This window comes from Lupinus angustifolius, chromosome LG03, assembly GCF_001865875.1.
Source record: "Lupinus angustifolius cultivar Tanjil chromosome LG03, LupAngTanjil_v1.0, whole genome shotgun sequence".
NCBI classification, from domain to species: Eukaryota; Viridiplantae; Streptophyta; class Magnoliopsida; order Fabales; family Fabaceae; genus Lupinus; species Lupinus angustifolius.
The window spans coordinates 17,831,842-17,845,959 of record NC_032011.1 but is presented as its reverse complement, the minus strand read 5'-3'; the positions used below and the strand labels follow the sequence as shown (position 1 = coordinate 17,845,959).

The following is a 14,118-nucleotide window of genomic DNA, read 5'->3' as shown; positions in this document are numbered from 1 at the left end:
AGAAGTACGTTCTTTTTTTCATTTTTATTTTTAGTGGTAAAATTGTGATTTCATATTATATTTTTTGTTTTTGTTTTTTTAAACTGCTTACCACTTCATTATTAGAAAGGATCCTTACTTCCAGAAGATGATGGATGAAAAAATATTAATCCTGGACATGAGAAAACTATGCTGAAATGTAGATAGAAGTTGGCTTAGAATATCAGCAAGTTGATGATAATTCAAAATTGTAAATCCTTATTAATACCAAGTCTCACAGAAAATGGTAATAAATATGTAAACCCAACATTGTCATAGTAAAATGATAAGGGAGAGGTCGATTAAACTTTCCTTCCAAAATATGTTTCGCTGTGGGAGTCATAAGGTGGTCTGCTGGTGAAGAAGAATGATGTAAGAAATGAAGTGTAGAAGATTGTGAGTTCGAGTTTTACTATTAACAAAAAAGAAGAAGTTATAAGGTGGTTTAATGGCGAAGATGATGGAGGTTGAGGTGAAGTCTCACCCACAACAAAAATACTAACAATTAACAATTGCCGATCAAAAAATATATCTCATGCACCCATAATAGCCTTCCGGAAGGGAGAACGTTAGGAGTCCTACATTGGATAGCATAATAAATTTAATGTGTTACTTAAGTTATGAGATTCACTTACTTGATCGACTAGTTTTTTGAGTTGGACTTTCATCATGTGTTTAAGTACTTAAACAATTGGTGTTTTCTTTGAGAGTTGTGTTATAGAAAGGGTCACATATAAGTTGAATTAAGGGTCACCTAAATTCGTCATGAATATTAACCCTTAAAGAGAGCGACAATATTAAAAGTATCACATTAAGTAGCATATTAAATTTAGTGTGATATTAAGTTATGAAACTCTCCTGGTAAAGTAATCTATGCACGTTAAGCTTTCATAAAAGGAATAAAATTGGATATGAGAACGGGAGAAGTGGAACATTGATAAAATTCACAAATCAAATGTTGAGTATAAAATTTTTGTTATAGTTGAGAAGGAATGAATATATGTTAGAGTCAATAGCTGATAATCCTCATCATGAGTGTACAAGAACATACGTTACTGTGCATGCCACAAAAGTGATGATATAATTTTTATTTTTATTGCTCAAACCATTAGATACAAATAGGATTGGTGGTTAAAAATAAGAACAACACTAAGTAGTTAATCCAACACCATTAATAGTAAGTTTAACTTTGATTTAATCTTAAATATCAATAAGTTAATCAATAAAACAATAACTTTGAAGTAGATTTCATATTTCACTTCTACAATAAGAAATCTGTCTAACTTTAGTACAAAAGATAAGGAGATAAAAAATATTTAATATATTTAGAGTTGTGAACATAATAAATCAATATAAAGTTCATTTACGGCTCTCAACCTTTAAATAATTAGTCTATTTATTAGAATACCTAAATTACAATCTGTTTTTTTTGGGTATATAAATTAGAATCTGATTGAGAGAATGAAATAAAGTAACCTACTCCGCCCTAAATAATAGTGTGAATTTTGTTAGTTTCCCTATTTTATATAAATATCTCTTTTCTGTGGTGAATTTTTAATTATAATAGTAATCATTATTATAGGGGGGAAATTAAAATGTGGGCATAGCACATTTTTGCTATATTAAGCAGGAAAAAGGAAAAACTAAATACTGCAAATTTATCAAATACATCGTGGAAAATTATTCTCTTGAAAAGAATCTCTCATGAAGAATTTTCAAAGTGAAGCGCAAATAATAACAATAGATGAAGGTATCTTAATTAAAGCAAGCAATTAAACCCGAGGTTGATTAAAAGGAAACCAGAGTTGGGTTAATATAAATTGAGCTTGGAGTCCGCCAATTTAAGTATCACCATCAGCTTACCTCACTCATCCGTACGGACACGCGTTTCTCTTAATCCTCAAAGCACGAGAAATTATTAAATGGAATAATGTCTTCCCTAAATCATTCTACTAAATCTTCATTTAAATTCTCCTACTTATAAAATCTTCATTTAAATTAATCATTAATAAATAAAATATTATTTTGATATGAAGTCACTTTTTTTGCTTAGGTATATTTATAAGAGAATATATCATTTTCCTTTTCCTGTTAGATCATTTATATTTATGATAAATGATATCCCATCAAACATTATAAAAGACAATTGCATTCACATACACTATACTAGTGGTGACCATTCATAATTTTAGGATAACAATTATTCAAATTTTCTATACTTTATTTTGGAGAGTTATAATATTTTTAGTATTGATTATATTTGATATTGTATTTTTTATTCGAAATACTTTATATTATAACTTTTTGTTTTATTATAATGTTATAGAGGTAGTTAATATGCTGCTGGTGATTATATATGATTATACGATTTTTTGTATAAATTAAAAAGTTTAAGGGCAAAATAGGAAAATAAAATTACACCATATTTTCCTTTTATATATAGTATAGATAATTAAATATTCAGTTTTTATATATTTCATTTTGTGTAAATAGAATATTTTTAATATTTGTATATTTTATATTATAATTTTTTATTTTAAAATTAAATTTTATTTACTGTTTTAATTAGAATGTCCAATTTAAGGGAAGAATGTGATTTAAACTTGCAATTAATATTTTAGTGGTTCTTATAATTACATTGTTTTTTTTTGTAGAAACTAAACAAAAACAAAGAGGAAAATATGAAAGTAAAAATTACACTAAAGTAAATATTTTGGCTTTATATATAAAATAGATGAAAATAATTTAATACTAAATTAGTTTATTTTAAATAAATACTAAAAACATGATTAAAAATATTGATCTCACATTATCCAATAATATCTTCTCCCAACCACGCGGTTTCTTTTCCACACCTCCCTTTCTCTTTCTTCACCCTTTCTCCAAATTACCCTCCACCGCCTTATTTATATAACCCACCTTTTCTCATCTCAAATTCCCATTTCCTCCTCCAATTTCTCTCCCTCTTTCTATATATATATCACCAACTTCACTCACTCGAGTCCCATTTTATGTTATAACAACAAACACTATCTTCTTTCTTTGATCCAAAATTTTTCAAACTCTTCCTCTTCTAATATCTGTAAGTAGATAAAAATATGGCAACATCAGAGAACTTATCTACCATTGAATCGTGGGCTTTTCGGCCCAATCTCTCTGACACGTGGTTCACGGAGTACATAGCCCGCGAATCCAAAACCATAACTAAAGCCTTTCATAATTCTATCTCTCCAAACGACGCCGTTTCCGTTTCTCCGTTTCTCAACCTTGTGAACCATGACGTCAGCACCGCTACTGCTCCGACAACCTCGACCGTTTCTGGAATTTCCGGCGGCACCGACCAGGAGTCAGCGCCTAAGCGCCGTGCAATCGGTGCCACCGGAAAGGTCACGAAGCGAAAGTCGCGGGCATCGAAGCGGTCCCATACGGTTTTTATCACGGCGGAGCCAGCGAATTTCCGGCAGATGGTGCAGCAGGTTACCGGCGTGAGGTTCAGGAGCTCAGAGATGGTGACAATGGTGCCGGTGCTGAAGCCGGAGCCTCAGAGGGTTACCGGTGGGGTTGTCGTCGGAGGACACTGTCTTCCGACGCTGGACACGTCAGCGTTCTTGCTTGACCATCAACAACAGCAGGTGGTGGGTCCCAACTCCGCCGGCACTGGGCCCGGGTTTTGTGGAGTGGGCCCATTGAGTTTCGGGTCGCCAATTGGAATGGTAGATGGTTCTTTTGGTACTAGTGACTTAGATTTTGATACATTCTCTAATTTTCCTACTTTGGAGTCATGGAAAGTTATGTGAGATTTGATATGAAATTTCACCCCAACCTGTTTTTATTTAGGGTTTGTTTGATAGTTGAATTTTGGAGGAGAAAAAGAAGACTTGGAAGTCATCCACAACTATATTTTATGACTATTAAATCTTTTATTTTCCTTCATTCTCTTTCAAAATACAACTTTCAAACTAAACTTTAGAATTTATATGAGGGTCGCCGAGCTAGGATCTGTTTGTAAATTCGGGAAGGGAATGGTTATGGATGTCTAGTAGTAATTTTTTTTGCGTGTGTATTTTATGTTATATAGTTCCTTTATTATATTATTACGAATGATGGTGAATTGGGGATATGGTTACTTGTGCATGGTAACTTTGTTTAGCTTAATTAAGCTTATCAATGCAATTAGACTCAAGATCATTTAAAGTACTAGAGAGTCCCTCCAGTGTTAATTACAGAGACTGACATGACTCTCCTGGCACATTAGTGCTTATTGTTTATCTTCATTCGTTTGTGTTCTCATTCCTTTTCTTCTGAATTCTAATTATCTTCAATATTAGAGTATCCAATGGTATTGGATTGAGGAAAAAATTAAATCTTTAATGACTATAATATTGTTATTTTTCAGTGAAAAATAAAAATAAATTACTCTTTTCTCATATTTTAGTACCGTAGACGAGTTAGTATTCTTTTCTTCTCCGGTAAGCTAATGAAACAATGGGATCCAGAAGATATGAGAGATGGAGAGCTGTGAGATAAGAAATTTTTCTTTTTCGTAAAACCAAACGATATAAACAACAGATAATTTATTATCTCTTTCACTTTTTTCAATCTCTCACCTATTTCTATCCCAAACTGGAGATTAGTTGCGTTCTAACAGATTTTAATAAAAGAACATTTTATAATAATTGATGTTTCAATTTTATCAGATTTTATATAAAAAAATATGAACAAAAAATTATGAGGGCGATCGAATCGAGGCAGGGTGTGAACACAATATTTGTTTTCCGTGTATGTGGCAGTGTGAGTTTGGCTCAAATTTGGTAATGTATTGTTTTTTGCAAGCCCTTGGAATTTTATCTTTAGCTACTCCACGTGTACATGATAACTTGTTAGGTCAAATTAAAGAGGATTAAGAAATCTAAACTTAAAAACTTGGACTGAAAAATACAATTTTCGAAATCAGGCGTGAAAATCGACGGTAAGGTTTTTTTATTTACATGAGAGCATCATAATAGTGTGCAACCCATTTTTTCATTCTTAAATAAATTTTACTGATTATTTTATACTTCTTTATATATTCCAACGAGTAACTCATACTAAAATTATCTCCAATGATGCAACTTTATTTTCGTTATTAAATGGATCCTACAAACATATCCTATATTTATATTTCACAATAATATTGATTTTTTTCTCTATTCTAACAATTTTTTTCATTTTTTAATGTTGTCTCAACTATAAGAACAGTTCTTATTTTGTCCATTGTTGTAAAATAAGCACAAGAATGGTGCTTCTCCGATGATAAAATTGCAAGAAGAACATTTTTATTTGACTATGAACTCATTTGTTTTCACCAATGTGGATGCTCTAATATCTAAACACTCCCAAATCCCAATGAAAAGAATTAGTACATCATTTAATTACGTTATTGATACTTAGAAGTTACATTATTTATACTTAAAAATTAATAATAATTAAATATAAATGAAGCAACAAAAATATTTATATTATCAATGTATATTTTTTCTGCTTATTTTATAATTGAGTTGATGAGAATTTATATGCACATAGAGTTTTCTCCTCCATATTTATTCTAGAGTATAATATATATATTGTTAGTATAAAGATTTATACATATTTAATATAGTAAATTACACTGATACCCCTGAGTTTTAGCAAAATTACACAAATCATTCCTCATTTTTTACACCTACACAAACCCCTTATTTTTTATACTTTCATTACAGTAATCACCCTGCATGAGAAATAAGTGTAATTTTTTAAAGAAAAAATATGATAAATGCAATTAAGTTAAACATCATATATTGTGGAGACAAGTCCAAATAATATACAAATCAATGTATCTTTATTATTTTTTGTTACAGAATGCATCAAAAATTATAAAGAGATATTGTTTAAATCGCTCTTGTAATATATCGTAACGAACCAAAAATAATAATAATACATTGATTTGTATATTATTTAGACTTGTGTTCATAATATATCACGTTTTGTTTAACTTAATTGTATTTATCATATTTTTTGTTTAAGATATTACACTTATTTCTCACGTAGGGGTGGTCAATGTAATGAAAGTATAAAAAATATGGGATTTGTGTAAAAAGTGAGGGTGATTCGTGTAATTTCACTAAAACTTATAGGGTGTCAGTGTAATTTACTCTATTTCATATATCATCAAATATTCATTTGTATTACATTTTCCTAGGAGTCAATAATGATTAAACATAAATAATACATAATTGAATAATAATATGAGAGATTCGTTTATACTCAAGTTAAGTTACACTAGTTACACTCAATCTTAATATTTCATTTTCTTAAATACAATGAACAATAAGGGTGAGAGCATTGAGTGATGATAGAGAAAAAGAGAAATCTTAAATAACTTTTAAGTTTCATTCATTTGGTTCGTTGGATTTAAGAAAATAAATGACTAAAATTGAGTGTAACTAATGTAACTTAACTTAGGTGTAAACTGATTTCTTCTCATATATTATTATTGCATACATTTTTTTTCTTTATTCTATCCTCTAATTTAAATCCAAAAAATGTAACATTCTTGAATTTGAGCTCTGTTTTTTTGTAAACAAGGAATTCTGTTTCACAAATTATTATTTCTGTAGAATAATTTCGTTATTTAGGATTAGATTTACTCATTTGAGAATAAAAGTTGAATTTAAAGTGTATTAATAAAAATGTATATTACAAAGTAAACTACACTGACACCCTATGAGTTTTAGTAACATTATACAAATAATTTATTTGTTTTTTATTCCTATACAAATCACCATTTATTTATGTATATAATTACATCAATTATCTTTGCAGGAGGGATACATGTGATCTTTTAAGCAAAAATGGTGATGAGTGAAATTAAGTTAAACAAAATATGATATGTTGCGGAGATAAATCTAAAAAATGTAAGAGTCAATTTCTATTCATTATTTTTGTTTGTTAAAAATTGTTTCAATAATTCTAAGGATATGATTAATTCAGTCTTATATTTTATTATTATGAACAAAAAATAATGAGAATTATTAATATTTATACTATTTTGATTTGTCTTTATAAAATATCACATTTTGTTTAACTTAACTACATTTATTATTCTCTTTGGTTTGAGAGATTTCATTATATCTTATACGATGATAATCAGTATATATATAATAAAGGGAGTTTATATAAGTATAAAAAATGATGCATGATTAATATAATTTCATTAAAACTCATGAATGTCAGAATAATTTACCCTAAATTAAATTGAGTATCCAAAATTGCAACAACATAGTAAAATTGGCAGAAACAAAATTAGACATCAAATAAATTTATAAACTCTTACGGGTAATAAATTATTAGTATTTATTTTTGGTCTCTTATCATGTCCCACCTTAGTCTCTCCCTCTTATAGAAAGTATGGACGTATGTAATATGGGTGAGTATAGGTCATATTGGGATGAATTAAGGCTTGTTCTTATCCAATCTTAAATGTTGGACGGGTCACTTTCTGAATATGTACTCGATCTTAGATCTGAAGCTAATCTGACTTTAAATATCGGTCGAGTCAACCTTTAAACTCAAATCCAATCCTAGACCTAATTGGATATAATGCATACTTATTTTAGACAAAAAAATTTTAATATTAATTATTATTATGAATATGACATATAAAATTATATATATTATTAATAATGTATATATGATAAAAATTATATAATCAATTATGTTTTTGATAAAAAAAAATGATATTACTCTTTACATATTTAAACAAAGATACATACAAACATTATGAGTGACCATGTGACGGGTCGAGACATATCATGTTTGCTCTCTACCCACTTTAAATACAGATCAGGTCTAACATTTGAACCCGAAACGGTCCTATATCTAATTAAATCCGACCTTATTCGAGTCTGATCATGATCAGATCGTACTAGATGAGCGGGTTGGGCCAGGTTCTGCTCACCCTATTATATAAGTATGCAGTAAGTCACGATAAATAAATATAGTTATGCATCTTTCACTTTCAATAAAAAGAGAGCAAACCACTATAGAGAAAGCTTTGTGTTTGGTTTTTGCCATTTATTTTCACTTACATATTCGACAATAATGTCTATTTATGCTTAAACATTTTCCATAGCTTTCAAGTCACCGAATCTTTTAGTCAAAATCAATTAAAAAATAGTCAACAAATTTTACATGTTTGTTGTGGTCACTTGTGAGTGACATTGATGAGTCACACTAATTAAACCACTGAAGCCTAAAATTATTCATTTCGTTTCAACTTTGACTGTTTCTTAATTATTATTTTTTGGTTACTTTTCATTGCAAGAAATTGAAGGAAAATGTAACATAAAGAGAAGCAGCTTGGGATATTTCACATTAAAATAGCCAAGTCTTGAAGACATGAATATTTTTAGATTGAAGTGCTCCACCACTGTACAATATTTGACTGATTTCAATTTTTAAGCAAACATATCCATGTGACCATGTGATTACTTCCTCAGCATGTTCTTTATCTAATTAGAATCTAGAACATCTGCATATAAATCTTCAAATGACCGAGTCTACGATGCGGGGGTGGGTGCATGTTATTTAATTTAATATAAAAGTAGTAATACTTATTTACTATATAACTACTTGATACATTAACTTAATTGGAAGCAGATACAGTGTTTACTCAAGTCAAAATGATTAAAAATATTTTGTATTGAGAAATTTTTTTGAGTAAGGAATTAGTTTCTTTTGAGATATGTGACAACTCCTTCTAACAAGTACTGCTTCATGTAATTGAATCCTTAACATTTTTGTCGTTATGGGGATCTAGCAGAGCTTTATACTGTAACACCATGAATTTTTTGTTGTTTGTTTTATTATTTATTTATTTTACCAACAATTATTTTTAAAAATTTAATCGGTATCAATTTAGGCTAAACCATAGTTGAGAGTTATTCTTATTTTGTGATTTTATATTTTGTGGTAAAGTTTCGTAATTTTCTGAGACGAAAAGTTTTTGAGCTGCAGTCAGGCCCAAACTTACCCGAATTCGGCCCAATAACATGTTTTTGAGTTTCGTAACTTGGAATCGAATTATGATTGCACCATCGGCTTCGAAATATTATTTCGAGTCAAGAAAGATATCAAGTTCATCCAGAACGCATTTCTAAATATTTTTTCAGTCCGAATTCCGTGTTTCAAAGTTCTAACCGTAACCCGAAATCAGAATATTTTTAATATCCGACCGAGTATTAGCCGACAATACTCGGAAATGATTTAATCAGGAATGTCTCGCCAAAAAGGTCACATCACTTTCATGTAAGAGGTTTGCTTGTTACACAAGCAAAAGTACATATCCTCTTACACAAAATCCCTTAAATCACCCACCTATCTCTTACACAAACTACTTTTTGAAAAACCATTGACTCTTTCCCTCCCCAAATCAGATTTCTCTCTTTAAGGAGCCAAATCCTAACTAAGATAATACCTTTGGCATTTTACACTATTTCTTCACTTTGCATTTTCTAAAGAATTCTCAAGGTAGTCTTCATAGTTCTTCATTTTGATTTCTTCATATCTTAAAGTCTAACCATTAGATGTTTATGAAATTTTAGTATGATGTTTATATGTATGTTATGAACATTTTCAACCGTTGAAATGTTCTAATAATCTTCCTAAAAAAAATGTTCTAGTAATATTCCTAACTCTTTTTATGTTCAAAACTCTAAATAGATACTTTCTTGAACTTAGAAGTTATTTTGAAACCATGAACTCTTTGTGTTCATGGGGCTGTTTTTAATGTTTAAAAAGTTTGTATTTTTGTTGATATTTGAACATGGTTAAAGGTGATGGTTTGTATATCAAAGGAACCTTTAAAGAGTTTTCTAACCATGTAAAGTTTGGATTTTTCCACTTGTTTTTGGCTTGAAAGACCATGGCCTTGGACAAGTTTAGAATAATATATTTTTAATGTTGACGTTTATTTGTGTTTCAAAGGGGATGATTTTGTTATCAAATGAACCTTTTAAATGTTTAATGATAAGTTGAAAGATAAAAAATTTCATTAGCATTAGGTCTAAATCATGGCATATATGTGTTTAGAAAAAATGTAGTTTCTAACTTTGAAATGCAAAATATTTATGGATGAGTTTTGTGAAAAAGTGTTGTTTTAAAATATTCTTCAAAAGGTATTATGTGTAAAAGGTTGTTTAGCATGTGTTATTCTTTGACTTCCAAGTTAAAGTAATGATTTGGGATAAAATATGACTTATAAAAGTCTTGACTTTATAAACTTAGATGAACATTGATAAGGTAAGCTTACTTTAAAGTGGTAAGTGTAACTTAAGAAATGTTGATTTTAAATGTTGTTTAAGTATGAGATCAACACTATCAAGAAGGTGTTGAAATGACCATGAAAATCTATTATACAAAATATGGAATCTACTTAAGATGACTTATTTTAAAGTGGTAAGATTAACTTGGGAGATATTGATTTAAAAAGTGTGGACTTGGATAAAGAAACTTACCTTAAAATGGTGAAGTATGACTTAAAAAGTCTCCATGAAAATATAAATCTATGAGGTGGTAAAAGTGTAAACTTTATTAAAAACATACCTTGGAAAATATTAGAAATTGGGAACAAGACTTTCAAGGATAAAGGATGGTTCAAAAATATGAATCTTGGACTGGATGGATGAAAGTTGCTTAGTTCCTAAATGGATTAAAGTGTTAAAAAATGTCTTTACCTTAGGGTTATCATGTAAAAATTCAATTCGCAAATCACTAAATTATTTTTTCACGTGTTTAATTTCGAAGTCGGACGACCAACCCACTCTCACGTAAAGGAAATTAAGCACGCAACAACCTAAGGTGAGGGAGAATACATCATGACATAGTGATGTCCGAATATGGCATTCGGATCTCCTAAACTATCTCAAAAGTTTGGAGTTATATTTGTGTATTAAGAAAACCCGTATTTAGTCAAATATTTGTGTGTCTGGATTTTGTACGGATACTTTCTTAAGTTGTATGCTTAGGATAGCTTAAAATATCAAGTATTGTGGTAGATATCTATAAAGGAACACCACTCGAGAAACTAAAACGTGCAGGGATCGAAAACAATAGATATTTTCGATCTTGTAGCCCAAAAGGGCGAGGAAATAGTCATGGCAACTAGACTACGCTCACCAGGGCGAGCCAGCCTCACATGGGCAAGGGAGAAACAGTGGATGAGGTTCCAATTGTCGCTTGGGTGAGTGTTTCCTGCCTGGGTGAGGGCCAGGTAGCAAGTTTGGCCTGTTTTAGGCGTTTTGGGCGCCCGGACGACTGTCCCTCGCTCGGGCGAGGACCATACATGTATTTTGACCAGTTTTTGATGGATTTGTCGCTTGAGCGGCAGTCCATCGCTTGGGCGAGAGCCAAGTAGAGAATTGAGTCTGTTTTGATGAATTTGTCGCTTGAGCGACAGTCTCTCACTTGAGTGAGAGACATGCAATATTTTTTACTGTTTTTTATTGTTTGATTGCTTAGGCAATAGCCCTAGCTTGGGTGTGAAGTGTTTTTACACTTGGGAAAGACCGTGGCTCATATGATTGAGTCTGGTGCTTAAACCGACAAACTTATACAAGTACCTTTGTTCTTGCACCTATTTAGGGCAAGGTTTCCGATTGTGATGTCGTGATTAGGACAATGCCCAAAAAGGATTACATGATACGATGCAGCAAGGTCGTTTGACCGTAAGAGGCTTGGCCATGTGGTCGTCCAATGTTAGGTATGAGTGGACAGAACACACCTAGAAGGGAGGTTGAATAGGTGTAGCGGAGCTCAAGTTCCGCTTTTTGGGTTTTTGCACACTTGCTAAAAATGCCCATAACACACCTAGTCTAATATGAATGTACATGCATGAGGTTTATGATATTATGCAATCATTAAAAACTATCTCTTTTCTTTCCAAGAAACACAAGAATGATGCAAGAAGGATTTTCAAAACATGCAATATGATTACGAAACTTAAAGCCTTATCATGATCTAATCTTTCTTCTAATGCAACACGAAATATTTTCTCCAAAAATTCTCATTTTAGTGGATTAATTACTTTATTAAGTCTTGTGAGACTCACACCTAGGTTTACCTAACCTAGACTCAATATCAATGGCAAACATCTTAGACTTCTAAAAAGATAATAAAGAATTATAACCTAAGTCTAATAAGTCGCCACTTGAGTCCTCAGCTAGTTGTTTGTTGAATGATCTTCAAGCTTGTCTTCATGTTGGTCTTGATGTTTGTCTTCATCAAAACATAGATCAATCTTTAATGGTGCAGTTTACTTTCAATCTCCCCCTTTTTGATGATGACAAACTCCATGATAGACTCCACACCAAATCTACCAAATCTTTGTTTGATGAAAAGCTTGATGATATGATCAATATTGAGAGATCAGGTTCAGGTTGTGTATTTGACATTCAAAGTACGTTGCTCCCCCTTTCATTGTTCTCATTGTTCTCCCCTTGATCTTCTCCCCATTTATTACTTAGAGAAGTACTCTTGGTAGGTAGCATAATACGGAAGCTCATTTGACAACCTTGCTCCTTAATAACCTGTATACATCAACAACAAACAAACAACCTTTCTCCCCCTTTGACATTATCAAAAAGAACAACTAATTAACATAGTCAAAAGTAAGAAGAGATATAACAATTTATTTTGGGAAACTGTAATTCATTGATTAATTATTAGCATAGTCAATAACCAGTTTGAGAAGCTTAAACAAATGCATTGATTTCTGACTCTAAAACTGAATATTGACAGATTTTGCATGACATATCCATTATGTAAACAAATTAGGCATGGAATGATTAAACCTATATGTATGCCACTTGTTAGCACTTGTTGGGTATTTTCATTTTAAAGCATATTACAATCATTCAATTATAATACACAATTAAGACATGTTCAAGATTCACGCAAAAACAAATCCCATTTAACATAATTAGCAAGGTTCAACATAGTTACAAAATACTAAAAGAAGGTACAACTATAAGCATGAAATGTACTTGACTAAAAAATATACACGTAAGCCACAAAACAACAAAAATTGAATTTCTGAAAAAATTGAGTCCAGGTAATCGATTAACAAAAAATTTAATCGATTAAAATTATTTTTTTCAAAAAGCTTTAGCTAATAGAACTCATTTAATCGATTATACTGAGGGTTAACCGATTAATGGCAGCAAGTTGACAGTTTTAAGCACAGTTTTGAGCTTACTAAGACATGCTAAGGGATACAACCTAAAACTCTATCTAATCCAGAATTGAACAAACTTTCTAGAGCCAAAATGCATGAAAACATATAACAATTAAGCATACATGCATTTATTGACAATATGTACAATTTAGAGATTTACAGGTGATGAGCAATATATTACACACTATTCATAACCTTAATTTAGTATGATGGATGATTCTTGGTGCATAATTGACTTTATTTCACATGGTTTAGTATTTTAGACTTTATTGGACTAATATTCCTAAAATGAGTTAATTTGGGATTATTTGGCCTGATTAAATCTTTTATCATTTTCAGATCACATTTGGCACCAATGGCATTTTGAGCATTATGGAAGTCGAGGATATGTGTTGAAGTGAAGATTGTATTTTTAATTTAGGAGTTGTTTTTATTGTAATTTAGCTTTGGGCCCATTGTTTAGGCCCAATTCGGTTTATGTGTGTTGGAGAGGTTAAATTTGGATTCCTCACTCCAAACACACATAACTTTGCCTCATTTTGAAACACAAAGACATTTCCGTTTTCCCTCTTTTTGCTCTGCTAGGGTTTCACCCCTTCTTCATTTCTCATTTTCAGTTTGTTCTTCCATTGCCATGGAATGCTAAATTTCTGGACTAAGTTCCTATGGTAATGTATCACAACTCTTGAGGTTCTGTTATTAATTCATTTTCGGTTTCTTTATTGTTGATTTCTTTTATCTTATTTCTGAATATGGTTTGCTTAATGCCATTGTTTAGAAAACGGTTGGTTGAGTTTATCTTCACTTAGTTGATTTACTCTCTCTAGTGCATGAATGCTTAGTTCGTGTGA

At 30.8% G+C, this 14,118-nt stretch overlaps 1 protein-coding gene across 1 annotated transcript; it reads left to right on the top strand.

Moving 5' to 3' along the window:
• LOC109343578 (calmodulin-binding protein 25-like) lies at window positions 2,992-3,832 on the top strand. Its single transcript, XM_019581938.1, has one exon. It carries the CDS (start codon window positions 3,117-3,119, stop codon window positions 3,813-3,815), a length of 699 nt encoding a protein of 232 aa, XP_019437483.1. The 5' UTR covers window positions 2,992-3,116; the 3' UTR covers window positions 3,816-3,832.